This window comes from Pezoporus wallicus, unplaced genomic scaffold (assembly GCF_028554395.1).
Source record: "Pezoporus wallicus isolate ANWC-B61680 ecotype Strahan unplaced genomic scaffold, APGP_CSIRO_Pwel_v1 contig_7545, whole genome shotgun sequence".
NCBI lineage: Eukaryota > Metazoa > Chordata > Aves > Psittaciformes > Psittacidae > Pezoporus > Pezoporus wallicus.
The window spans coordinates 1,826,335-1,853,100 of NW_026642398.1; the positions used below are offsets into that span (position 1 = coordinate 1,826,335).

The window sequence follows — 26,766 nt, forward strand, 5'->3', positions numbered from 1 at the left end:
GCAATCTGAGGCAGCCAGGAAAGATTGTGTTTCAAAACTCCCAATTCCCATGAACTTGCAAAAACAAGTCATTTCCCTGGTGGCCTTGTCTGTGTGATGTTGCTGCTGCTGCTCATTCTGGATCCCATCCAGGGCACTCTTTCCAAGCTTAGAGCAGACTGAGTTGTTTGCTTGAAGCCAGTGATACAGCACCTCTGTCTTAATGAGGAAAAGCCCATGGCTTTGGGAAACAACTTCTTTTCTGCATCTGCAATAGCACTGATGTGAGCATAAGCATTTCGTGTCCTCTCTGTTATTTGTTGCTTTTCCCATTCCATAGTAACATTTGCTTTGCACAAAGTTTGTTTGCAGCTGATTGTGCAATGCAAAGATGCTGATTTCTGTTGAATTTATGTAGTGTTATCAGAGTAGTAATAAGCCCTCATATCTTACAGCATTTCATCTGTCCAGAGTGGATAGGGGTGAATCTTCACAGCAAACACCGAAGCAAATGGGTGAACTGTGGGCTTCCAAAATTGATTCCTCTTGTGATCCTAGGACCCTTCTTTTTTGTGGGGGTGAAGTTAAATGAGGTGTTACCCTGCTACTCCTGTGATTCCATCACTGACTAGGCCAGGGTTAGCATCTGGGGTATTTTCATCAGGAAGCATGTGTTGCCTTGATGTGGTGTGGAAGAGATTTTTAGTCTTGCACTGCATGGTAAATAATATGAAAGGCCCTTTGCATAGTGTTGAGTGTACCCAGGTCATGCAGTATCACTTTTACAGCATTATCCTTCAGAGTAACTCGTGGGCTCTTACTGTGACCATACACTTACTATACTATAATCATACACTCACTATACTATAATCATGCACTCACTGTAACCATACACTTCCCATACATCATTGTATTATTAAATGTAATATATTCTTTGCTACCTTCAATGTGTTGCAAGTGTGCTAAGGTAGCAGCAAGGTACTCTCAGGCTTCCTTAACAGTCAGCTCCCAGATTTGTGCTTGTTTTGTGGTGCCCTGAATGTGCCTTTGGATGGTGATTCTGTTAAAACTGGGGTGGTTATTTTGCATTGAAGGTTAATTTGAGCTTTCAAATTAATGGAATTACATGACACTTTCACAGCATCATTGAATGGATTTTGCTCAAGGTACCTATCACTAACCCTTCTTCCTAAAAATAGCAGGATGAGCAGCAGTGGTATCACTGCTGTGCTGAGACTGTGCTCTCTTGGTCACCGATGAAGAAGCGCAGGTTTTAACAGGAGCATCCCAGTGCTGTGGATCACATTAAATGCAGCTCTAAAAAGAATAAAAAGGGGGGAAAAAGACCAATTCATATTTTTCAAGTCTGTTTCTGTGACAACAGATAATTGAGAACTGGACTTGAGCCTTTGTGTGACTGCATTTGATGGAGGTCCTGAAATGTTCTTATAAATTAAAGAAACAAAACTGATTAGAGTGGGGGCAGTTTGAGTCCTCTCCTTTCGTGGTATCCTGTCAGAAGATACTTTAACACATACTTGAACTGCGTGTTGGAGGCTGTAAAATGCTTCATTAGCCTCTTGCTCCTTGATAGTGACCTTTAGGAATAATCCCTAATCCATATGAAAGTTCTTTTAAATTGGAGCAGTCCTCAAAAATCTCTTCCTCTGCATCCAGCTTTGCATTTCTGATGGCTGAAGACTACAGAGAGAAAAGAATGAGCTGCTTGTTTGGGGTCAGTGCTTCCTGTGGGCTCCTGCACCACCCCAGCAGCAAACAGTGGTCTTGCTGTGCCTTTTGAAATGTAAGGGTACATTTTGGTACTTCAGCTATTCCTGAATCTCCCAGTAGAATTTTCCTTCTCGATGACAGTTTCAATGCAGAGATTCTTTGTAAGTTAAAGCAGTTTATCAGTTACACAAACTTCTAATAGCTGAGATTTTGCATCAGACATAACCTAGCCAAGAGGATGAGTTAAGTTCGATCTACCACAGGATTTACTAGAGCCATTACATGAATAGAATCTCTGCTTGCTCCTTTTTGCTGCTAAAAATACATTCAGTTTGGGAAAATATGCCTAGATTTGACTTCCCTGACCTTCTGCAAATCCTAATAAACTGTTCAGAGTACTTGGAGCAGCTGCACTGAGAAAAGGTCAGAAATATCTCTTGGCACGCTTTTCCTGCCTCTATGGATTGGTCTTCCCTTTGGAAAAACAAAGCTGTTTCTGTGAGTCATTTATATTCCTTGTGTTTTTTCAAGTAATGCTGCTCTGAGGCATTTCTATTTTATATCCTTGTCAGCAGTACTCAAGGGCATCCGAGTACAAATTTGGCTGCAGCTGATGAGCCTTTGACCAGGCTCCTTGCTGGGGAAAGGATCTCCCGGTGACACGGGCAGGATGGGATGAATTAGGGTTGTAAGGCAGAAAGCTGAGCCTGTAGTATGAAAAGGAAGTTATTGCAGTAGAAATATGTCATTTCCAATGATGTGATTTAAGTTAATGGTATTATATTGAATACCTTGACACTGTAGATAAAATGGCTTCAATAGCAAGGCTATTGGGGGATTATATTCCTTTTAATGGAAAAGCAGGACTGTGGTGTGGCAAGTTAGACCCATGGCCCCAGATTGTCAGTAAGCCATCTTTAAATATAGTTGGCTGCTTTTAGCTGAATGTTGTTCCACTCCTTTGCTCGGATGAGAGCAACTGCTGTATCAACAGCTTTGTTAGGAAGCTGGGGTTTATTCCTGCAGTGTCTGGATGGAGGTCTTTTATTGTGGGTTTCTTTAAATCTCGTGGTATTCCTTGAAAGATCATAATCATGGTTCGTGGCTATGGATGCGCGTTGACTGATTTCTTGTGCTACATAAAAATGCATGCTGAATGGCTGAAGTGTGACGTAGCTTTGAAACAGTGTTTTTTTGCTAGTTCTTTATGGGTTCAAGTAGGGAACGCTGCATTTTCCTTATTCTGGAGGAAGAAAGAGGTAAAATAGAAGGATTTTCTCTCTTTAGTTCCCTGTAGCTTTGTTTCTTTGGTAGCTTTATCAAGATGTCTTTTGCAAATAACTCGTCTGATTTTGTTTTTCTTTCACATTCTTGTGTTCCTTTAGCAATGATGGATTGAAATTGCAGCAATACTTGTAAACTTGCTTTAGCTGCAGTGAGACGAGATGACTTCTCTGCTTTTCAGAAGTGGCATAGATAGTTTGGTGTTTTGGCTGAGTAGGGGAAAGCAAAGTTCCTGTCTCCAGCCAAGCAGGAATTTATTCTTGAAGTAAGCAGCAAAGTTCCAAGATTAGAATAGATTGCTGTAGTTGATCTCATCCCCCTGCATGAGTAATTCTGGGTGGTTATTTAGCAGACTGAGCAGGAGATTATAAACTCAGGACCTAGCTTTGTTTCTGGAAACTCTGGAGCGATAAAGAAGCTGGAATAGCTCCTTCCCGGGATTATCTTTGCCCTGGGGGATAGCAATGTGTAAATAATCCTCCCATCTCCAGACTACCCCTGTAGCGTGCAGCTCCAGCGGACTTGCAGCTCCCTCTTTCCAAAGCTTCATTCTGAGTAGTTTTCAAATGGCAAATATCCAACGTTAATAATCCACATAGCAGAGCTGGGAGGAGGCTGGCTGTGGGGGCAGCCGTATCACGTTGGACTTCAAACAGGCTTTTTAATAGTCAGAACAGTGGTAAGTAGCAAACGAGTTTTACTGCTGTCTTCTGCTTTGTTGAAAACGGAGCCTTTTGACCTGAATGTTTGAGAAGCGGCGTGAATACCGTCAGCTATTTCTGTTTTGCTAAATGAGTGTGCTGAATGTGTTCCTGGCTGGGCTAAAATGTAAGAGCTGAGAACATCGTATTTAAAACTGTGTGTGTGTGTGTGTGTGTGTGACTGCTTTGCTTAAAAGAGAACAAAATCCCAGTGATCTGAAGCTCTGTTTGAGTGTCAGGAAAGGACATTTTGAGGTTTGAACCTTTGCAGCAATTCAGTAGAATTATTTTTCTGTGTAAAATAACTTTTCATGCAAGTAAGCGCTCGGTTTACTGTCTTTGAGGGTTTCTCTCTGTAGTTACACATCAAAAGAGCTGTTAACAAGTGAAGTTTGTGTTTCAGTGCTCAGTCGCTTTGGTGGATGGTGTTCGTCAGTCTGAAAATGTGAGAGCTCTGGGGAGAGGTTTCTTAGGCGTGGAACTGGAGTTTTACTTAACTGTAATACGTTTTTCTTAGTACAATACTGGAGGAAGAGAAGCTGCAGCAAGAAGAACGAATGAGAATGGAATCCAGGCGGCAAGTCACAGTATCCTGGGACTCAGGAGGATCAGACGAAGCTCCTCCCAAGGTAGCTAAGCCTGCAAGTTATGTGTGTGTGTTGCTTCAAAGCTTCCTTTGATGGGTTCATTCAAACAACGGCAAATTTTGTCATCATCTGCTAATACTTGCCTGAAATGACCCAGCTCTACGTGGAACTGTTACTAGAACTGATCCATGCTATGATATCACATTATGTGATAATATTATATTACCATATAGTTTCTGTCTCTTGTTGTTTAACTTGTAAAAGCCTACCATAGTTGCCACAAAATTGTTTCCTGGCTTTTTCGTCTTCATTCTTGTAGCACTCACAAAACATTAGCAGCGAGTTCCAGACCAGTGTGTTTATTCATAACACATCTGTGAGAGGATAGAAATGAACTAACTTCATTTTCCTTACTCTGGACAGAAAATTAGGGGGTTGCTTCCAAAGACCTTCTGTGGCTTAGTTTCCACTTAATTTTGTTTCATTACATGTCTGTCCTGTTTGTATGTCGCTGATGTGTTCTGCAGCTGTGGTAGTCTTAACCTCACCAGTTACTGAGCGCTCTCATCTCTCAGGAACTTGTCTCCTCATCTGAATTATTTAGCACTTTAAAGGATTGAGCCTGTATTTTGAAGCGTTTCATTTTATGCAGTCACCACTGCAATGTGGAATATTATCTGCATCCTGATCACCAGTAATGGTGTCAGTGGTACTTGTGTGGCATCTTCTGTCGCACACATCCCCAGCCGTTCTAGGAAGGCAACCTCTTTTGTCCTGTTTCCCCATCCCCACGTTGTTGCCTGATAGATTTCTAGGCTTGGTTCTGTGTTTTGATAGCTTTATGGCAATCAGGAAATACGGGCAGTGGAATTGCTGCTTTCATTTCAGAGTTAAAAGCAGCAAACAATCCATCAACCTCTTTATTCATTTGAGATCAACCAGCAGGATCTGCTGTATATGTAAATGGATAATGTTCCCAGTTACAGAAGCAGATAAACTGCATAAACTATAACAATGTGCTATTTCATTATTACAGCCTTATTTGAAGAATTTATTTACTCTTGAAGCTTTGGGGCTAATCCAAACAGAATAAGTACCTTTTACTAATGTAGTATATGAATAAGTACCTTATACTAATGTAATATATGAGCTATGCCATATTAGACATTATCTTTAGAGCTTTAGGTGTGATGTATAAACTTAAACATTTGACTGTGTGTTAAGATGTGTTAAGATTGACATTAATTCTACCACTCGTATCTTTCTGAGTGGGTCAATACATCCTCACTGTCTGAGCAATGCAGTTGTTGGTTAGGTTTTTTATACAGTATTTTTTGTGTAAAATATAGATCAGAGCATGGTTTGGGTTGGAAGGGACCTTAAAGCTCATCCACTTCCAAGCCCCCTGCCATAGGTAAGGACACCTTCCACTAGAGCAGGTTGCTCCAAGCCCCGTCCAACCTGGATGCACATACAAATGTCATTTGAACAAGCTGAGTTTCACGGATAGGAGATTTTGAGTATCTCTTAAGTTATTGTCTAATTTTCTATTGGTGACAACTGATTTTTAAATCCAACAATTCATTATAAATTTTTCAGGTTGTTACAGGTTTTAAACCCCAGTTTATTTATAGGCTTAAACTACACATTTTCAAATGATTCACAGGTATCACAATTTGTACAATGATGTTGCCTGTATTCACAGTGATTTCCATTAGAAACCTAAGACAGGAAATATCCTAGTACAGAATGCTGACATTTTTCATGAAGTGATGATAAAACTACAATCTGAAAGCAATGTTTTGGTCACCAGAAGGACTGAAGGAGCCCGTTTGCAGAACGATGAGGATTGGAGGCGGTTTTTCCCTCTTTGGTTGCTTTTACTCCTCCTGAAACACACAGCAGCACTCTTACTCAGACAAAAAATACATATATAAACATATGTACACCGTTAGAGGTGAATATCAACCAAAATAACAGAGCAGTTCTGCTTGGAAGATGAAAGTCTGTTGTTCAGAGCAACATTTCCCAACGTTACTTCTGTCAGTAGTGTGAAATTCCTGTACCTGCCCTAGCAAAAGGATGATCTGTTCAACATGCACGGAAAACCAGGCTCCTGTAATAGTGCTGTCAGAATTCCTGGTGTCTTTCCTCCTGCTTTCCTGTGATTATACATCTTGTTTTATCGTGTGTAAAGTGTTGCCTTTCTCCTGAAGGGGTAAAGCAAGACAATCAGTTAAAGGCTCCTGATAGGTGTTCTTTAGCTGTTGTTTCTAATAGGAGCTAGTTCTGTCCTGTTTTTTCTTGGCTAGGAACGGGTTGCAGAACCAAAGCGTGGATACTGAAGTGCCCATGGAGTCCAGAGTATGATCAAAAGCACCTTCCATGTCGAGCCAGTTGGTTACACAGAAGTGAATGCTCAGAACTAACTTTAACCCTCAGACTTAGCACATGGAAATACTCGTGCTATGCAAACTGCTAAACCAGTTTGATTTGTGTTCAGACCGAAGCAAAAGAATTTACTTTTGGGAACAGGCACAAAAGCAACAAATTAATGGCAAACCTTTATGTGCTGCACATTGTAAGCTTAGAAACACTGCTCTGTTTGCACCTGGAAATGTGATCGAAGAGTTATGTTCTTAGCTGATGCTGTCTCTAGAGTTGAACAGCGCAGAGCGGGTCATTTAGTGCAAGCAATTAAATATACACAAAGAACTGACAGAGCAAGTGTTGTTTATTGACATACCTGCAAATAATCCAGCCATTTCCAAGTAAAGATGGAGGAAAACTTTATTTTAGTTGTTTAAAAGAAATATTAGTCTTTTTAGAGTGTTTATTGAGGGTTTCTTTTGAGCTTGCTGCTGTGATGCACCACCTGTAAATGTTCTGGTTCCAGTTTCCTGTTTCTAAAGACTAACAATTCCATTACATTTACAGCCCAGTAGGCCTGGTTACCCCAGTCCGAGATCCAGTGAAGGGTTTTATCCAAGTCCACAGCACATGGTACAGCCAAATCATTACCAGGTATTATATTTGTAATGCCATGCATGTGTCTTTTGCTGTGTGGGGTTTATAACTCAGTTGCAGTTGGTGGCATTGGTTCGCTCCTTGCGCAGTTTATAGTCATTCCGTTGTGTTCGATGGGTTTTGTTTTACACCAGACCAAATCCCAAAGTGAGCCTGGCAGGTTTCCTCCAGATGGCAAATATTTTCATCTCAGATTCCTGAGGCTGCAGTGAAACACATCAGACATTTCCCTATTTATCAAAGGAATGTGGTGTTCGTGTTAACATTTGTGCTACGCCACAAACCGGCTTTGACTGGGCTTTTCTTTGGCTTATTGATCCTCTGCTCCCTGATGTTTCTCTGACCCATTTCTGTTTTCTGTTGGCTGATAGCTGCCTTTAGATCTACCACATCACACACTCAGAGGTTTTGCTTTTCTTCTTAAGCCTGCTGAAGACATTTAAACCAAAAGGTTGTCACGAAAGTACTTTAAGCATTCTCAGGTTTGTTCAAAGCTAGTCACATAGAGCAGGCTCAGTTGAGACTTCCTTTATTCCATGGGGAGGGGAAGGCTTTCATTGTTTTAATGACGACTTCAGACTATTAAACCTACTTTGATTCTCCTGTGGAGACGTTCTCAGGCCACACAGCTGAGCACACTAATTACATACACTTGAGACTTAAGCTTGTAACCTGCAGCAGAGGGTGTGTTTTTATATGGCTCTGTAGGGTGATGTTTGCGGGCTCCTGGTAACTTGAGTATGAGCTTTGCATGTGTAGCTCTTTGAAATGTATCAGTAGATTTATCTTTGGTCATCAGAAGACTTTGATCTGCTTGACAGAGGTTAAAACGCGCTTTCTAATGCTGCTGTTTTGATAGGCATCCTCAAATAGTTCTAGTTATCCTCAGAAGTTATATATAGGTATACATATATACCCTTATAGTTATTCTCAAATAGTTGCTATTAAGTTACAATAGGCATCCTTAAAGACAAAAAAGGGGGTTTTGTCTCATATTTTGGCTCAGCTTCCTTCTGCTGTTGCTTCCCCTCCTCCCTCTCAGTGACTGCTTGAATTGAGTCATTTCTGCACTCTCATATTGCTTCCTTGGGTGGTGGAAGCTATTAATTATGGGAAAGGATAGGTCTTATTAATGTAACTTTATCTTTGGGTTTTTCACCCCCCTCCAAAGGTGTCTGGCTACCCTGGTTCTCATGGAATACCAGCCATGGCAGGCAGCATTTATCCAGGGCAGGCTTCTCTCTTGGATCAGACAGATGCCTGGAACCATCGGCCTCAGGAAATATCAGTGTGGCAACCAAACCTGGAGGTATCATGAAGTGACACATCTCTTGTTGCACTCTGTACAGTAAATAGGATTTCTTATAAGTGTGCTCTTTATACAAAATCTTGATGGAGATATTACTTATATCTTAACTGAGTGATAGCAAGTATTTCATGTTTGTTAAAAGAAGGCTTTACTGGAATTTATTGCTGTTAATAGAGATGGGAACAGTCATGTAAAAATATGCAATATCATTACTGTCTAAAAATACCTCTCGTGGGAGATACCCAGCAAAGCTGAAGGATGGGGGGCTTCTTTGTAACTGTTTCCAGAACAGACAGTGATCTGGTCTCGAAACTGTTCTGGTGTTGGATCCTGTTAGATGCTTTTCAGTGGTGAGGCACTGGAATGGGTTGCCCAGGGAGATTGTGAATGCTCCATCCCTGGCAGTGTTCAAGGCCAGGTTGGACAGAGCCTTGGGTGACATGGTTTAGTGTGAGGTGTCCCTGCCCATGGCAGGGGGGTTGGAACTGGGTGATCTTAAGGTCCTTTCCAACCCTAACTATTCTGTGATTCTATGATTCTATTATTGCTCAAGACCAAGAAACCAAAATTGATAGATCTGGATTTGTTGTCCAGCTTAAATGAAGTGCAGTGTATGAAGTGACAACGTTACTGAAACACAGAACAGAATTCTCCAAATCTTTTCGGTTCCACTGATAAGGAGCAAGATAAAATGTTCCTGGTGGGAAAGGGTTTCCTCTGATGCTCTGCTTCAGTTTATAAGGGGTTGAAGGAGCTCTGCTCGACGGCTGTTGTGCATTTGCCCTTTTAAAATGTGTTCTTTTATAATCTCTTAAATTCTTGCAGCTGCTTTCTAATTTGTGAGACTGAATAAACTTACTCTGGTTTGTAGGATTCAGGCACTTTGGACATAAGAGGAATGAGCCAGGTTCTACCCACACATCTTATGGAGGAGAGGTTGATACGACAGCAACAAGAGATGGAAGAAGATCAGCGCTGGCTCGAAAAAGAGGAACGATTCCTGGTAACACATCATTCCATAGTGCTTCCAAATTCATTCTGATGTTTCCTTTTGTATTGCAGCTTGCTAACACTGCTCACTTCTGTGAAATAAGAATGTGTACTGAGAACACAGGGGTGCCTACCAAAATGTAGGTTTGGAAACTGTGTTTACACCAAGCGTTGAACAGTGAGTCCTGTATTTCAAATACCTGGAAGAGCTCAGGGGTTTAATGAATCTCATTTTACCCAGCTGAGTATTTATTTATGTGTGGGAAATCGTGAGTACAATTTTGTGTCAATCTGGAGATTGCCTCTTTGTTCTTAAGGAGATAGATCTGTGCATACTCCCCCCCTAAAAAAGGAACAGCTATCAGCCATCTAAGACTATAGGAAGAGTTGCAAGCAGACTTGCACTAGAGGGGTAATGTTAGTGGGAAGAAACTTGAGAGCTCTGTAAGGTGAGGGGAAGCCCTCACCAAGAGGAGGAAGAAGAAATGCATTGGAAAATGGGATCTCCTGTTGCTGTTTCTCTGTAATTCCATGTTTTCTTGGTATCACTGCCACTAGTGTATGGTTTTAGTTCAACTCTGGCTTCCAGTTGTCAGAATTCAAGTTCTGTGTTAAAGTTCTCTTACTTGAGACTGCTGGCTGCAGATGCAGAAGATGGTGGTAGCACGTTGTTCTCTATAGGCTCATGCTGAGGAGCCTGTGGGCTTGTGATCTTCATCTCACAGGTCGATAATATCCAGTGATGTGCTACGGGCTGTGACAAACATCAGGCACATGTTTGGTACAAGCTTTCAAGGAATTCTAAGTATTTTAGGATTGCTTCGGCTTGGAAGCATAAATGTGCTCTCTGTTTAAAGCAGATCATAGAGCAGTTTGGGTTGAAAGGGACCTTAAAGCTCATCTAGCTCCAATTCTGCTGCCATGGGTAGGGACATCTTCCACTGTACCAGGTGATGATAATGATCTGTGGTTTCTGTAAGAGTTCTCTGCACCATCTGGAGCTGCTCTTAGGGACAGTCTTAGTTGTACAGATGAATTATTTTAGACACCAAAGCTGCTGGTTCTGATTGTCTCTCATCAATTGAAACAGTTTTTAAGGGATCTTGAAGCTAGGATGTTGAGTTCCTTGAGAATAAGAATTCATGCTTTACTCTGCAGGAAGCCAGTGGGTGGGAATGGAGAGCAGATCTTTTATGTAGATGCTGTTACCAGGACCTTATTCCTTGCCAATTGAATTGTCTTAGTCTCTCAGGGGTTTAGTTATGTGTGGTATTCAGAACTGCTCAGAACAGCCAATGGCTGTGAAGACAGCCAAGGTAGGATAAAGCTCTACTAGCTCTTGAGAGGTACTAATAGATGCCCCCATGTCCAGTACATGTTCAAGCCAGGGTCTACATTGTGGAGTTAAGGTGTTACTTTTGATTAAAGGATGTTGAAGGTTGCTTTTGGCTGGTTTCCTTGTGAGTGCACTTGGGAATTTGTGGTTTACCATTGGATTCTAGTGAAGAAACCACAGTACCCAGATTGCTTTGTCCAGTTTATGACAAGGGGGAGGAGAGATGAGAATTTCTTCCCTAATTTAGGCAGTAACTTTTCCAGTCTCGAGTGCCACCACTTGCTTGCGATTCTCATAAGCCCAGAAGGTCAAATTGATCCCACTGTCAGTGGAGATGGTCAGGAGCTCTTTGAGGATTGCATCTCTTACTGAGAACAAGGCATTGTGATTGCAGGTGGCAGGAGATTGTGTGGGAACTTGCTGAAGAAAGCTTTCTGGCTTTCTCCTGCAGAACAGATAGTGATTGTTTGGAGTGTTTGTTATTGTAGTTTGGTTCAGTCTCTGGACCATTAGGATGTTTACCATCCCCCAGATGGCTCTTCGAGGAGGGACTTGATCATTTTCCCTTTGATTCAGTCCGAGCATATTTTTGGGAAAGAATTACTGTGTTTTCATTATGTCTAAGTTTGTATTGTGAGGAGGCACCATCCCTATTGCCACCCCCTGTTCAAAGGAGAAGTAGCACTGATGAACTTGTGAGCAGCTGTACAGCTTTGACAGAGCTGGATTTGGTTGATGTAAACCCTTAAAGGGTTAGAAAGGCAAGAAACGGGGTAAGTTTGAGTGGAAATAAGCATGAACTTCAATGGCCAAAATGTAGAATTGGAGGAATCCATAAGAGACTTCAGTTCTTTTTCTTTCTGTGCTAATGTTTTGACTTTGGGGTTTATACTTTGATGCCTGTTACGGATTATACTGTGTCAAAAGCTAAACAAGCTAATGAGAGCCACAGGGTCTATTTGAGCCCACAGCAGGATGTGTGTCAGAGGAATCTTTGGTTTATAGATGGGTGTTTCTTGGGTAAGAAATGTGGTTTTCTAGGTTTAGCCCTGAAGAAATCGAGATGGTGAGAAAGTCTTTGTTGGAGGACTTGCAGATCTCCTGAAGGATGTCCACAGTCTATACCTGAGAGTGCAGACACAGGTCCGGTATAGAAATAATCCATACATGACACGCACACGCTCCTTACCCTGTCCTCTAAGGAGTGACAAGTGACATTTCTTCTCTTGGGAGAAGGGTCTTCCCTAATTTCACTGCAGGTGATGTAGGGAAGAGAAGCATCGATGTCATGTCTCTTGCTTTGAGACAGCTTCCTGCTCTAACCCCTTAGCTTGTGATTAAATGGTTTGCCCAAGTCTGGCTCTCCCTTGCCTGCTATAGGCAGGTTTCAGAATATTTTTCCTTTTGAGCATAAAGAACAATGGAGAGGGAAGAGCCAGGCTTTAATTTCTAACTTCTGTGACCATACAGTGGAGGGTTCTCAGCTCGAACTGGCTGCTTGCAAAACCAGCTCTATTGACGCGGTACTCCTGCAGTACATCTCACTCCTGCCATGTAAGAATTGGACTCACAGGGGAGCAACTACAAATCGTGTAATGTCAGACACTGCAACAAGAAGAAAAATCCTCAGTGGGGTTTCTGTTAGTACAGTTCTTGTTTTCCCAGAGTAACACCAGCTTGCTCATGGCTTGGTTGCTGCTTCTACAGGGAAGAAACACAACTCAAAGCCTGTTAGTACGCGTATAAACAGCAACTGATGCTGTGTGCTAGAAGAGACACCCCAGATGAAGAATTAAATTGCAGTGGCATTGAAATGGAAATGGGCCAGTCTTTGGGGAGGTTGTTATCTGTGTAAGCAGTTTGCCTGAATCTGGTCCTTTGAGAACACATAGCTCGATACTTGAAAAGAGGAATTTGGTTTGCAAACTGCAGCCTTTAGAGAATCCTGAATGCTGGAATTCTGCTGTAAAAAAGAGAAAACAAATAGAATCCTCTTCATGGGAAACTCCTGAATGAAAATAAATCTCTTGTGGAAAAACTGAAGTGTAAAGAAGTGCTCAATTTTAAATTGTACCACTAAATCCATCAGGAGAAATGGGGGGCGGGCACTTTTTCCCCAGGACAGGGGATGTTTCACACTAGTCTGGTAGCCTTAATGGACCCTGGGGCTTTCATGGTCCTGTGATAAAAGTGCTTTGGGTATCAGCATCTCCAAGGAGGAGGGCAGAAATAGCTGAATTATTTTTGAGGAAGCTAAAGCTAAAAGCAGTAGACACTGAGCTTAAAGCTTGATGCAGATCACTGATGAATATGGTGTCTGTTCAGGCTTATGAAGGTGGAGGGGTGCGACGGTTCCAGTACAAACATGTCACATCAAACAAGTGGAAGTCTGATTGGCCTTCTGTGTAAGGAGTCTTGCTGTCTGGAGTGTCATGTGCTTCAGTCTCCTGAGCTGAGGTTTTCACTCATTTATATCCCGAGACATTTGAATACCTTCTTGCACTGTTACATACAGGCAATAGCACAAGAAATTCATGAAGTCTCATTCTGCACTTTCTCATGAGTTATTTTTTGATCATACCCCAAAAAAATGAAATTGATGAAGATTAATCAAGATTTTACTTGTGCATAATGGCATATAGAAGCAGAATGAACAACCTCCATCACCAGAAGCAGAGCTCCACAGTCATGAATGGTTTCTACTGCTGGCATTTGCAGCTCACTGCACCTAAAAGACAGGCTGAGAGAGATGGAGTTGTTCAGCCTGGAGAAGAGAAGGTTTCAGGGAGCCCTTACAGGCGCCTTCCTGAACCTAAACAGGATTACAAGAAAACTGAGAGGGTTTTTTTACAAGGACATGCAGGGATAGGACAAGTTGGAGAATGACTTTAAACTGACAGAGGGGAGACTGAGATGAGCTCTTAGGCAGAAGTTGTTCCCTGTGAGGGTGCTGAGGCGCTGGCACAGGGTGCCCAGAGAAGCTGTGGCTGCCCCATCCCTGGCAGTGTTCAAGGGCAGGTTGGACACAGGGGCTTGGAGCAAGCTGCTCTAGTGGAAGGTGTCCCTGCCTATGGCAGGGGACTGGAGTGGCATGAGCTTTAAGGTCCCTTCCAACCCAAACCGTTCTATGATTCAGCCCATTACCCTGCAGTCTGGCGTGCATGCTGTGATACTTGCACTTATGTCCAGCACTAGCTTTCCTCCATGGTCTTTGTTCACACACAAAATCAGACCATAATAATCAAATAACTCCGTTAGAGCCACAGCGTGTGTATCTCAGTCTTCCAGCCCTGACTTTTTGTGTACAGAATTAATTTAAAACCAAATACCTTAATTCATTGAGTTAAAACAATTTCAGATGCCTCCCTGTGAATGCTTTCAGTTGTGGGTTTGGACAGAATCACCTGTAACCCCAGGCAGGAAACCAGTGGTGATGATGCCACAAGAGCCTCCTGAACCAGTAGTGAGTTAGTTTGCTTTGCAGACGTTGTAGGGAAAGAAGCTATCATCCTGTATCTTTTCAGGGGGACCTTTGAAGTTCAGCTCTAGAGTGAAGTGAGTGATTTTATGCTGTGACTTTTGTCACTGTCACTAACTAGCTCTGAACACTGCAGAACTCTTCTCTTTAATTACCTGCTTCCTCATTCATATTTAGTTTCCAGTTTGAACCTTTTTTTGTGGCCTTATTGCTGTTATGTGGCATGATTTTTAATCACATAGAATAGATATATGTGATATATATAGTAACTCCTTAGCAGACCAAACAGTGTTGTCCTGAGAAATGTATAGTCCTTTCCTGTGATACGTTAAGAAGAAATAACTCACATAGTTTCCTTATCGGGTTTGGGGCTGGGTTTTTTGCTGAAATTCCCACATAGTTGTGGTTTTGCCCTTGTCTGACACTGAGAACTGCAATTCAAATGGAATGGATGTGAACTGCTGCTAAAATAAGGATTCGGTTTTTAGCCTGAGAAAATCCCACCAAGACATTATAATCTGGCGTGGCCTGGGAATGCTGAGACTTACTTACATGTTCTTTTATTAGTGAGTAACCAGTAATACTGGAACTAAAGTAGATGATGTTCCCGTTTGTCAGCACAGGCATCCTGTCTGAAAAGTCCTCTACACGGTCCCAGAGATTTCAGGTAGAAATTAAGGAAAATCCATTGACTTTTGAAGGATTTTGATTTTCTGCAAGATTATAACAAAATATAGTGCCTCCCTTAAGTATGTATCTGTAATGAATATAGCAAGCCAGGTTGGACAGAGTCTTGGGCTGCACGGTCTAGTGCGAGGTGTCCCTGCCCATGGCAGTGGGTTGGAACTGGATGATCTTAAGGTCCTTTCCAACCCGAACCATTCTGTGATTCTATGAAGCAGAAAAGACTTTGTTTAAACTTTGATTTTAGTTTAGTACACTTGGCACTTCCACAATAAACATGCTTTAGTTTTATGCTTGAGAAGACCCACTGTAGTAGGAGCATGAAACTCACTGGGAGATGGTTTGTCGTCAGTTGGCCACTGTTTAGCTTCAGCCTGGACAAGAGAGAGCTCTGGGAAGATGCTGTAAAATAGTGTGTAAAGTACGGAACAGGTCAGAACAGTCTTTTATGGATTGATCTAGACAGTGTTGCATTATGCACATCTGAAGGACCTCACTATTAAAAGTTCAACACTCTGTTGCTGTTTAATGGCAGCATGAGGGGCTGGAGTTAAAGCTCTCCACCTTAGAAGCATAAGAATTGCTGCTACATAAGGCTTTAAAATACACTGGGAGTTTGATCATAGATCTCTCCTTACTTTTAAGATGCCAATATGAAGGTCACCAAGATGCAGGTGGGTTGTGCAGCTGTGCAGGCTGCTCGTGGACCCTCTGGTTTGCCATTACCCATTGGCACTTGGTGTCTTTGTTTTCAGATCAGGGTCTTGGAGAGCCTGGGCAACACCATCACTGTCCATGGCTTCGTTTGCCTGGGGGTGGTGATCAGCAGGGCTCCTTATGTTGGTTTGTAGTGTGTGCAGCAAGTGTGTGTAAAGTTAATAATGCTCATTTTAGTCATATTTTATGTGTATTTACAACCTTTCCGTGAAACAATGCTTAGACTGTAGCTGGGTGCTTGTATCCTGTATGGGATGTCCTGAAGTCTACTCCTGTGCTGCACAGCTGCTGCTGCGGGTGAGTTGAGTAGTTGTGATGTGAGGTTGTAGAATTGGGTGTTTGGAGAGTTTAGATGCTGAAAGGGAGGGCCTTGTTAGTAAGACAGGGAGGGCAGGAGATGGATATTGTGCCTGTTAATTTAACTTCTGCCTTATAATACAGGAAAACTGTGGTTTGAACTAGTGCATGGTCTTGTGCTTCTGAATCTTTACAATGCTCAGTATTTTGTTATCTTTGGAGTCTGCTTTAGGTGCATTTCTGGAGTAATGAGTTATTGAAAGTGCAGAGAGGATCCAAACCCCATGTGATTGTCTTTGGTTATTTCCAGAGACTTTGGGCACTTCCCTGACCAGAAGCGTACATGAAACAAAGGCAAATTGTGAACACCAGTGTAACAGAAATTGAGTAAGTTGTATGCTTAGATGAACAAGGGTAGCTGTTTGTTTCAGCTTAAAAACATAAGAATCATGACTTACTTTGGATATCTAATGAAGTATCTCACAAACCCATATCAAATGAGACTTTAAGTGTAAAAAATCCATCATAATAAAGGAAATCCAATGGAAATTAATCAGTGGTAGGTTTCATCATAAGATTTGTCACAAATTCCTGGCAAAACACTGGGAAAGCTCCTGCTTGTGTCTGCTTCAGTTCTCCCTGTTTAAGGTGGGGCTCAGTATTTCCCTATCTCCTATGATTTGTCTGGTTTTCAGCTGCAGGTTCTGTCAGGCAGTGACTGTCTCTGGCTGTGCCTCAGTCAGTGGAGGGCTGAATGAAAATCCAAAGTATAAACCCTTCTGACAGGCCACAGCACAACTGGACTGGTTTTAATGATAAAAGAGCAATATTAGTTCATCTTTGCGAGTGCCATCTGCCCTGCTGGCTATTTAGATTCATTTAGCAGGTTGTGCCTTTAGTGCTTCTAGAAGGAAAGAGGGAGAAGGATCTAGAGTAGTTGTAAAGAAGAAGCAGATATATTTGTCCCAAAACTGACCCCGAGAGAACATGGGGTGAGTTTAGTCACAGTATTTACACATCGACATTTCCCTACATAGAAGATGTTCGTTCTCATGCTGTGTGTGTCCATTTATTACACATACAGACATATGAAGGAAGTTGTATTTACACTGATGGAGATCTGGAATGAACCCATTCTCATTAACTCCTCATCCAGTCTCATAGAATAGCGACTTAAAGACTCAGATAAATCCTCTTTGCATTTATGTGCCAGAATTGGTGCGCTTAGAAAACCTGGGTCTTCAGATCATCGCTAACCTGTGTTTCACATCCACTCTTCCTTTGTCCTTCCATGTAATCAGTGTTGTCCTCAAAGAATAAATATACCTGGATTCAAGGCCAGGCTGGACAGAGCCTTGGGTGACTTGGTTTAGTGGGAGGTGTCCCTGCCCATGGCAGGGGGTTGGAACTGGATGATCTTAAGGTCCTTTCCAACCCTAACTCTTCTATGAGTCTATGATATGCTGGGAAGAGGAGGAAAATGACCAGGTTCTGTGTGTCTCACTTATAACAGATCAAAGAAAAATTCACTTGCTCCTTGTATCAGGAGGACACTGCATTTGGATGTCTTCATTAGCTTTCTGTATCCAAATGCAGTGTTTAAAGAGCTCCAGTAATTGGCCCCATTTGCAGCTTGGCGAGGGAGCCAAGTCCATATAAGCCATCCTCAGTCAGGAAGCGGGAAGTAATGCGCGGTGTTTCTCATCCCGTGGTTGCAGTTCTGCTGTTGGGAAGCAGATAACTTCATTTCTAAACCCACTTTTGGCTGCCTTTGAGAGAACCCAAATGCAGGATTTCCAGTGTTGTGGTAGGGAAATGGTACTGTCACTGTTTCCAACCAGCATTTCCTGGGGATGAGTGGCTGAGGAGCAGCTGAGGAGGCTGCCAGGAGCAGTTGCAGCAGCGGGGGTGCATAGACTGGGATGAAATAACATCTGTGTTTGTCAGTGTCAGTTTTTAACAGCATTTCCCTGTCCTTACAATGCTTTGGAGTCTCAATTACATGAATCAGTTCAGCAAAGCATGGAGTGAAACCTTGACCCTTTGTTTTAGAAACCCGACGTGCGGCTCTCCAGAAGCAGCATCGACCGAGAGGACGGAGGTCTCCAGGGCCCAGTAAGTATGTGTGGGATCCTCTCATCTCCCACCTCCTTCTCCAGTTTCCTGGTGGAACGTGTACCCTGTCTTGATGGTGGCGGATGATTTAAAGCTCGTGCTCAGTGTTTCCGCTATCATTGCATGGTTCTGCAGTATTCCAAGAGTCCCAGTTTCGGTGGGAGCAGCAGCCGTGGCAAACTTGTACATGCAGCAGTTTGGGGAATTTGGGGTTTGTTGGGGCTTTTTCCCCTCAAAGCTGCTGTTGAAACAAATATTAAATGGATTTTTCAGTGTTCACATGCTGCAGACCTGGGCCTTTTCCTTAAAAATGGGGATAATTTTCTGGAAGTTTTGTCAGCAGGAATAAAATAACTTCTGCAGTTGTTTAAATATCCAAAGGGTTTTCTTACAGGGAATGTAAATGTTGCTGTTGTATTACCCAGCAGTCTGTTTGGGGTAGATGATCCGCTATGAAACAAATGGAATAACCCCCGTAGCCATTCATTTATTGGCAGACAACAGCTGTGGAATTCTTTCTGACTGGCTTCCCTCCTGTCTAACTAAAACCATCTCTGCAGTTGTTAAACTGCCATTGGAATCTCTGCATCACACAGATAGAAAAGAGGAAGGGGGGGGGAGTTAGGCATGGGGCTGTTATTGATAGAAACCTGATGCTTCATCCACTGTTTGTCTTCAGGGGTCACCTTTAAATAGTGTAATAGTTAAAATCAGTTCCCTGCTTCAGCTGGGGTGTGATTGTAAGCTCCTGGTCTGGCTTCAGTACTTCACTGCCGAAGAATTTAGGGACTCTTCCTGCACTTGCAGCCAAAGCACAGTCATGAATGAGTGTGTTAATGACACACTGCAGCGTGGTCTCCAGACACATCCATGCCTGGAAGAGGCTTTGTTGGAGGCAGAACCATGTTAGTTATTGTTCTGTCTTTGCTATTGTTGCATCTTTATACAAGAGCCAGGAAAGTATCACTGGATTTAGTGCTGCTCATGAGGATGCTTTGAGGTAACGTGAGGTTTTGAAGTCATGTCAGGGGTTTGGTAGGGTGCAGGTCAGTGGCACTGGGTTTAAAGTACTGCTTGCAGCCAGCTGCTTTCTCTGGCTGCTGCTGGATTTCAGCACGACTGCCTAGGGTTAGAATTAAGGTTCCAACACCCAGATGCCAAACTGCTTGTAGGGGAAGTCCTGTCTTCCCGGAGGAGGTAGTTCAATATCAACCCCCATTTGAAAGAGTGTGAAGAAAACACTTACTGATCATTGACAAAATGAGTTATAAAAGACACTTCTAATCTGTGGTACCTGCATTTCTAGTTCCAGAATTTGACTTTGCATTTTTATAGCTCTTAATACACGCAGAACCTCATTCTGACTGATTTCATTTGCAGTGGGAAATGTCTTGTGCTTCTGACTCACAGAAGTTTGGATTGCTCATTGAGAGGGTGAGAAATAGTGGTTATTTCTAGGAGAACTGGGATTAAATAATTGCCCAGTGTTGCACATAGATTTCTGTGACCAGGACAGAATCTGGTGCACGGAGGTCGTTTACATCTTCCCACAAAGTGACTTCATGGTTGAGTAGTTGTGGTACTTGGAGGAGTGTAGAGCAGGAAGCACAGCAGCTCTGATTCCTGCTCTGGAGCAAGTGCCTGCAGTTCAGGGGCACTGGGTGGGAGATGCAATAACACATGAGCCTGTTCTTGGATGTGATGATACAAATGCTAAGTTGCCACACACATTTTATTAGTCCCTAACTGCTGTGCATGTGGCTGTATATGTAACTGTGCACATCGACATTCACTTCAAATGTGCCACTTTCTGAAAGCAAAGATTCAGGAATTGTTTCAGAGGAATTTTACTCTCCTTCCTCTCTCCTCCCCGTTCTTTTCCCCAGCGTTATCAGGTTGGAAATACTCAGGTTAACAACACAAGTCAGTTAATGACACGACTGATGGTGCTGGCAGGAAGCAGATGGATTTTCCAGCTATAGAGGGCAGGTGTAGGACAGCGTGGATGTGGGTTTCAGAGGTTCCTGGTGACAGCAGAAGAGTTCCAGGACTTTGGATCTTTGGTTTCTGCCCCTGGTTTCTGAAAGTGAAATCTGATTTGAAGTCTGCAGTTACAGACCTGCACTAGGCAGGGGGAAGATGCTGCTTTATTTCTGGTCATCACATTTCTGCTCTAAAGCTTTAAGTTGACAGGACATGATCTGCCCCTCAACCTTCTCTTCTCCAAGCTGAGCACACCAAGTGAACTCAGCCCCTCCGCTAAGTCTTGTTATTAAAGCCCTCTTTAGGTACTGGAAGCTGCTGTAAGGTCTCTCCAGAGCCTTCTCCAGATAGGGTTTTATATTTCACTGTTAGGAAATGGGCTGCTTGCAGTGTTTGAGATTGTGCTGATGGAAGTTATGAGCACCGCAATAACTGATCTAAATGTGTATTTTTACTTTACAGGCTGGTAACCAGCACATATATCAGCCCGTGGGTAAACCAGGTAAGCAGTAAGTTCCTACACTGTCATCTTGAATCCTTGATCACAAGTCTTGTAGCAGCATCAGTGAGCAAAGGTTCATGCCAGTATCTTCATACTAGGGGTGGATTCATTTCCAGGTAACTGCACGTAGGTGTTTTGATGCACAAAGTGTTTGGTCTCCAGAGATGCAGTCACCAAAGCCAAGAAGTGTTCAGATCAACAGGCGGGGAGTGTCTGGAGGAAGCTGAATCACTGTGTAGGACTCCACCATGTGGGGAGTTCAGACATGTCAGACAAAAGTAGACACCTACATTTGGGGTTCTGAGTGTCAGAATGAATCACAGCCAGGATTCCTGCCATGAAGAGGTCTGATTTCCCCAGACATAGACGTGTGTGGTACGAAGGGGTGAGTACCAGTCATCTCTGGGGTAGGTGTACTGAGATGAGCAGCACTCACCCCACAAAGGGAGTTCTGAAGTGTCTTTTGATACCTGTAAGACACATACAGATGTGCACCTCCTCTGCTAGTGCAGTAAGGCAAGAGTAACCGCCTTTGTAGTGCTGACAGACCAGAGCTCTGCAGGTACATCTGATGTGTTGCTCCTCTAAAATGCCTCTTGTTGCTTTAACCAGATCACGCAGCTCCGCCAAAGAAACCTCCTCGCCCTGGAGCCCCCGGGCACTTGGGCAGCCTCGCCAGCCTCAACAGCCCCGTGGACAGCTACAACGAAGGGGTGAAGGTACGTCCCTCGGTGCCACGTGAAACGCACTTCAGGAGAGCAAACATTGCCCTGTGAGGCAGCTCAGTGCTCCTGAAGTAGAGACTGGGACTGAAGTGACTAAACCCACCCTGTACATGTTGTCATGGGGCAAACATGCACTGGCCGCTCTCCAGGGAGGTGGGGAGGTACTGGTAGGGTCCTGTCCTCCCGTGCTGTGATTCAGCATCGTCCTCACTAGAACTTTTCCCAGGTGAGCTTATGAGCCGATGAGACTTCCCACAGGGACTCGGCTTCCCTGCTCAGCAGCTTTGTTACGCAGGAAGGAGCACAGCCAAGGGTTCCCAGTTACTTGGTTGTACCAGAGCCTTCTGTCCTTGGTCACAGAGAAGTGAGACGTGTCTGAGCGCCGGTGCTCAAAAACCCCCTGCTGCAGCACCAGGGCTCCTAAAACCCTGTCAGCTCTGGAGAACAGGGGTAGAGGGGAAATGGGTTGTCTGACCTGTGATGGAGATACTTACTAATGTGTCATTTCATCTCCACTGAATAGGCAGTAAAGCCAGAAATGAAACTTTACAGTTTTCTAGCAGAGAGATGCTGCCCCTCTGTTCATAGAATCATAGAATCCCACCCTGGTTTGGGTGTGAAGGGACCTTAAAGCTCATCCAGTTCCAACCCCTGCCATGGGCAAGGACACCTTCCACCAGAGCAGGTTGCTCCAAGCCCCTGTGTCCAACCTGGCCTTGAACACTGCCAGGGATGGGGCAGCCCCAGCTTCTCTGGGCACCCTGTGCCAGTGTCCCGTCACCCCCCTTGTTGCAGTTGGTGTCAATGGAACTGCTCCTTAGCGTGTCCATCACTTTTAAAGTCGTACCTCTAGGTGCTGTTACATCCTTTAGGACTCTGTTACCTTCCTAATCCAGAGGAAACAAACATGAGTGATCTCAGGACCTCCCGAGAGGATCCAGTGGAGCTGTTTCTGATGCTGGCAGTTCCCAGCAGCCAGTTATAATGGTGGTTGGGAATTGTCAGCGTAACAGAAATGCAGCTGATCAATACAATGCAGCTGGACCATCAGCAGCACCTGGGGAGGTGATGTGTTTGTGTCCCAGCTATTGCCCAAGAGCAAAAAGATGGGGTCTGCATTAGAGCCCAGGCTTCTGCAGGTAGATCGGGGCAATCCCTGCTGTAATAGTACAGCTCCCCATGGAAGGAGAACCTAATCTAAACCCTGCCAAGCCTGTAGTAAAGAGCAGGAATATATTTAGGGATCAGCGGTGGTGGATTTGAGCAGGATTATTTATTACCACTTGGTGCCAGTGCTTTTCAAGGAGCCAAGCCTCAGAAAATGTCAGCAGTCAGTAAGAGAGGTGTCACTGAGGTTGGTGTCTCTCAAATTGCCTTCCTAAATGCTGATACTGGAGCATGAAAAATGTTCTCTGAAAGGCATCACTTTGACAGCAAACAAACCTGAGCAGCCAAAGCCATCAGCAGTAACAAGTGATGAGATGTGTGTGCTGCATAGCTGCTGTGGTAGGGAAAAAGGGCCGATTCTGGTTTTCCTGTTGAGAGATTCCTGAAATGGGGTTGCTTTATTGCCTCTTGAATCAGACAGCCCATCGTTTTTGGTGGCGTTATAGCTTTGTTAACACCTGCAGTCCTAAACGTGCTTCAGGGGCTCGTTTCAGACTCCCTGTTCTGTTACAGCCATTGCTGATTCCCACTCCAGCCCCCCTTTTCTGCAGAGTACAAATGAGAGGACTGGAACCTCTTGTCTTCAGGAGCCTTTAGGGCATGTACAGGGAATACCTGGGTTTGTGTTATTAAGTCACCCATGTCCACACAAGGGAACTCCTGACTTCACAGTCTGCAGAGCAATGGTGGTGTGTTGGGTATGAACAAGGAAGAAAATGGAGTGGGAGTGTTAAGGAACACAAATGTCCATAGTCTTGGAATGTTGGGGCCTGGCTGTAGGAATTGAGTTGGGTGTAAATCCATCTAGAATGGGTTCTTGGTAGTTTTTAACCATAACTGTGGTCAGTCATCGTGAACAAGAGCTGCACAGTGAGATGCCCACGTGGCTCCTATCATGGCTTTTCTGAAGGAAAAAGGTTTGGGAAGATCCTATAGCCATCAAATGGTTTGGGTTGGAAGGGACCCCAAAGCTCATCCAGTTCCAACCCCTGCCACAGGCAGGGACACCTTCCACTAGAGCAGCTTGCTCCAAGCCCCTGTGTCCAACCTGGCCTTGAACACTGCCAGGGATGGGGCAGCCACAGCTTCTCTGGGCACCCTGTGCCAGCGCCTCAGCACCCTCATAGTAAAGAATTTCTCATAGTAAAGGACTAAAGAAGATGAATACAACATTCTCTGATACCTGTTGAGGACTGGGTCGCTTGTGTAAAGGCACTAGGGTTGCACAAGACATGTTGTTTCCCCCCACTGCCAAGGCCCTCTACTCCATTCACCACTTTGCTGCTCACCAGACTGGCTTGCTCCTGCCAAGCTTTGCATGATCTCATCCCCACGTGTTCAGTGCAAAGCCAGCATGGGTGCATGGCAACTCCTTCCACTTCCAACGCGGGTGCACAGCAGGTCACGAGCACACGGTGCTTCCGTAACAAATGGACCAAGAGCTAACATGAGCGATAGCGTTGAGGATGCGTTTCTGCTGCAGGCTTTTTAACTGGTCTCTGATTGCTACACATGGTTTGGGTTTGGTTTGGTTGGTTTTGGTTTGGTTTTTTTCCTGCTGAATTTTATTAATATTGTTTTTCTTTTTTCCCTTCTTTTGGTAAATTTCTTTAACCTCCCCCCACATTCTGCTCAACCATAGCCATGGAGGGTAAGCAGCGCGCGAGCGGGTGTGTACGTGCCCTATCCCAAAGTGTCTCTGCATGTGACTTTGCCAGTGACTGTTTTAACTCCTCGATTGCTGAAACCAATGACAATCACAGCCTTTCACTGGTGATTGGGGCCATTACAGGGCTCTCCTTCCTAAGGTATATTGGGATCAGTAATACACTAAGATTGAACCTCTGTAATAATTGTCAGTACCCACTTTGTAAATGCCACGACATGGAACCACCATGCACTGAGTCCTGCGCTCCTGCCTTAGGCAAGGTTTCATCCATGTATGTTATAGTTTCATCAGGGTAGCATCTCAGGTGCTTCCAGTGAAACAGCTCTGTAGTTAGGGCCACTTGGGGTGGATCTCACACCACCAGGGTGGATGGGCACTGTGGGACCAGTAAAAGAAGCAATTCTTTAACGTTCTGCTCCCACCAAGCACTTGCTTGGGCAGCTCCAAGTGGTGAAGAGCTGAAGGGAACTGGGGTGCTCATGGTTTTCTAAGGGAAGTTTTCTGTCTCTTTTCTGGCCCAGGATTATTTTGGTCTGTGTTGGATTTAACTCCAGACAGATCTGACTCAGTGGGAGCTCTGCATAAGAACTACAGCATTTTTAACCTGTCGAGGTGTTTTTCTGATCTATTGGAAGCAAACTGTAAGAAACCATTTGGTGTTTCCCAGCTGTGCTGGTGACACCAGCTTTGTTAACCTGCTGGGAATTTTCACTGAGAGAACAATCGTACGCACTGCGATACTCTCTCTGTACTGTATCATTATGTTAACTGTGCCCTGATGTTGTTCTGGAGCACAAAACATCCTGGAGCAAGGAGCCTCATACCTGTTGCCTTAGCAGTGGAACTGTCCATCAGTAGTGAATCATAGCATCATAGCATGGTTTGGGTTGGAAGGGACCCCAAAGCTCATCCAGTTCCAACCTTCCACTAGAGCAGCTTGCTCCAAGCCCCTGTGTCCAACCTGGCCTTGAACACTGCCAGGGATGGGGCAGCCACAGCTTCTCTGGGCAGCCTGGTTACCCCTTAAACAGGTCAAGTGTTTTGCGCTCATGGTTCCTCACATGACTTGACTGTTCAGGGAAGTCCTGGTAGAAGTCCCCCAGCGTCATTCCAAAGATCACGTTCAGTCAGAACTAAAGGAATCTTCCTTCCGACCCCCGGGTTCGAGCGCACTCATCCAGTGCAGGAACGCAGCGGGATCGGGTGGGGGCTGTTGGGAATGTGAGGCTTTCCCGGTTGGGAAGTTGCTGAGCCCCATCTGCTGGGCACAGGCGGTTGAACATCCCCTCTGCTTCCAGATCCAGCCGCAGGAGATCAGCCCTCCTCCCACCGCCAACCTGGACCGCTCCAATGACAAAGTGTACGAGAACGTGACCGGGCTGGTGAAGGCCGTCATAGAGATGTCCAGTAAGATCCAGCCCGCGCCGCCGGAGGAGTACGTGCCCATGGTGAAGGTACGGAGGCAATCCCTGAAATCCGTGGTTTGTTTCTCCCCTGGATGAGGTCCTCCAGTGGCTTAGGAGAAACTTCCTGACAGCTGGAAGTAAAAGACCTCTGTGTGCTTATGGGGCTGGAGCTTTTAGTGTTAACGGTACTGTGGGCAGTGGTGCTTTCATTCTCCACCTTGCCTGTGCTTATCCAGGGGCTGTGAGTTGTGCATCATCTTAGAATCGTAGAATCATAGAAGAGTTTGGGTTGGAAAGGACCTTAAGATCAGACAGTTCCAACCCCCCTGCCATGGGCAGGGACACCTCACGCTAAACCATGTCACCCAAGGCTCTGTCCAACCTGGCCTTATCTTCTGTGCGTTTCTTTCTAATTGGCCCTTTGGTGTCTGGTTAATGGGAAAGCTCAGATTTGAGAGTAGGATTTGAAGGTCTCTCCTCCAGGTTCTAACTCCCTTCTTACCCAGATGGGGAATTCAGTCGCTTCCTGCACTCCTACGGTTCTCTCATCCCTTCCTTCCCAGTTTTTAAAGTTTATTTCCTTGGTTTTCTTTCCACAGGAGGTGGGTTTGGCACTAAGGACTTTACTGGCAACAGTGGATGAGACCCTCCCAGTGCTCCCCGCAAGCACCCACAGAGAGGTACGTGGGGCTCCTGCTGCTCAGTCAGTACATTGCAAGGGAGCATCAGCCAGGAGTTACCTGGGCATGGTCTGGCTCTCTCTTCATGCCTGCACACACATTGGGGATCACTGAACTTTCTCGGGGACAACCCACACTAGAGCAGGTTGCTCCAAGCCCCATCCAACCTGGCTTTGAACACTGCTGGGAATGGGGCAGCCACAGCTTCTCTGGGCACTCTGTGCCAGTGCCTCAGCACCCTTACAGGGAAGAACTTCTTCCTTAGATCCAATCTAAACTTCCCTGTTTCAGTTTGAACCCGTTACCCCTTGTCCTGTCACTACAGTCCCTAATGAAGAGTCCCTCCCCAGCATCCCTATAGGCCCCCTTCAGATACTGGAAGCTGCTCTGAGGTCTCCA

The 26,766-nt window shown here is 44.4% G+C and overlaps 1 protein-coding gene across 28 annotated transcripts in view; it reads left to right on the plus strand.

Moving 5' to 3' along the window:
• PTK2 (protein tyrosine kinase 2) overlaps window positions 1-26,766 on the plus strand; it is a 201,516-nt gene that overhangs the window by 173,076 nt on the left and 1,674 nt on the right. For 11 of the 28 annotated variants that reach the window (XM_057429733.1, XM_057429734.1, XM_057429715.1 and 8 more), the window contains 10 exons: window positions 4,213-4,324; window positions 7,220-7,306; window positions 8,481-8,618; window positions 9,490-9,621; window positions 18,173-18,235; window positions 20,681-20,720; window positions 21,333-21,439; window positions 24,255-24,263; window positions 25,580-25,735; window positions 26,287-26,367. In XM_057429733.1, coding sequence (XP_057285716.1) covers window positions 4,213-4,324; window positions 7,220-7,306; window positions 8,481-8,618; window positions 9,490-9,621; window positions 18,173-18,235; window positions 20,681-20,720; window positions 21,333-21,439; window positions 24,255-24,263; window positions 25,580-25,735; window positions 26,287-26,367 — 925 coding nt within the window. Of the gene's footprint in view, window positions 1-3,023; window positions 3,674-4,212; window positions 4,325-7,219; window positions 7,307-8,480; window positions 8,619-9,489; window positions 9,622-18,172; window positions 18,236-20,680; window positions 20,721-21,332; window positions 21,440-24,254; window positions 24,421-25,579; window positions 25,736-26,286; window positions 26,368-26,766 lie in introns of those variants that run through there. The other 17 variants (XM_057429717.1, XM_057429719.1, XM_057429724.1 and 14 more) reach the window with 5 other exon arrangements.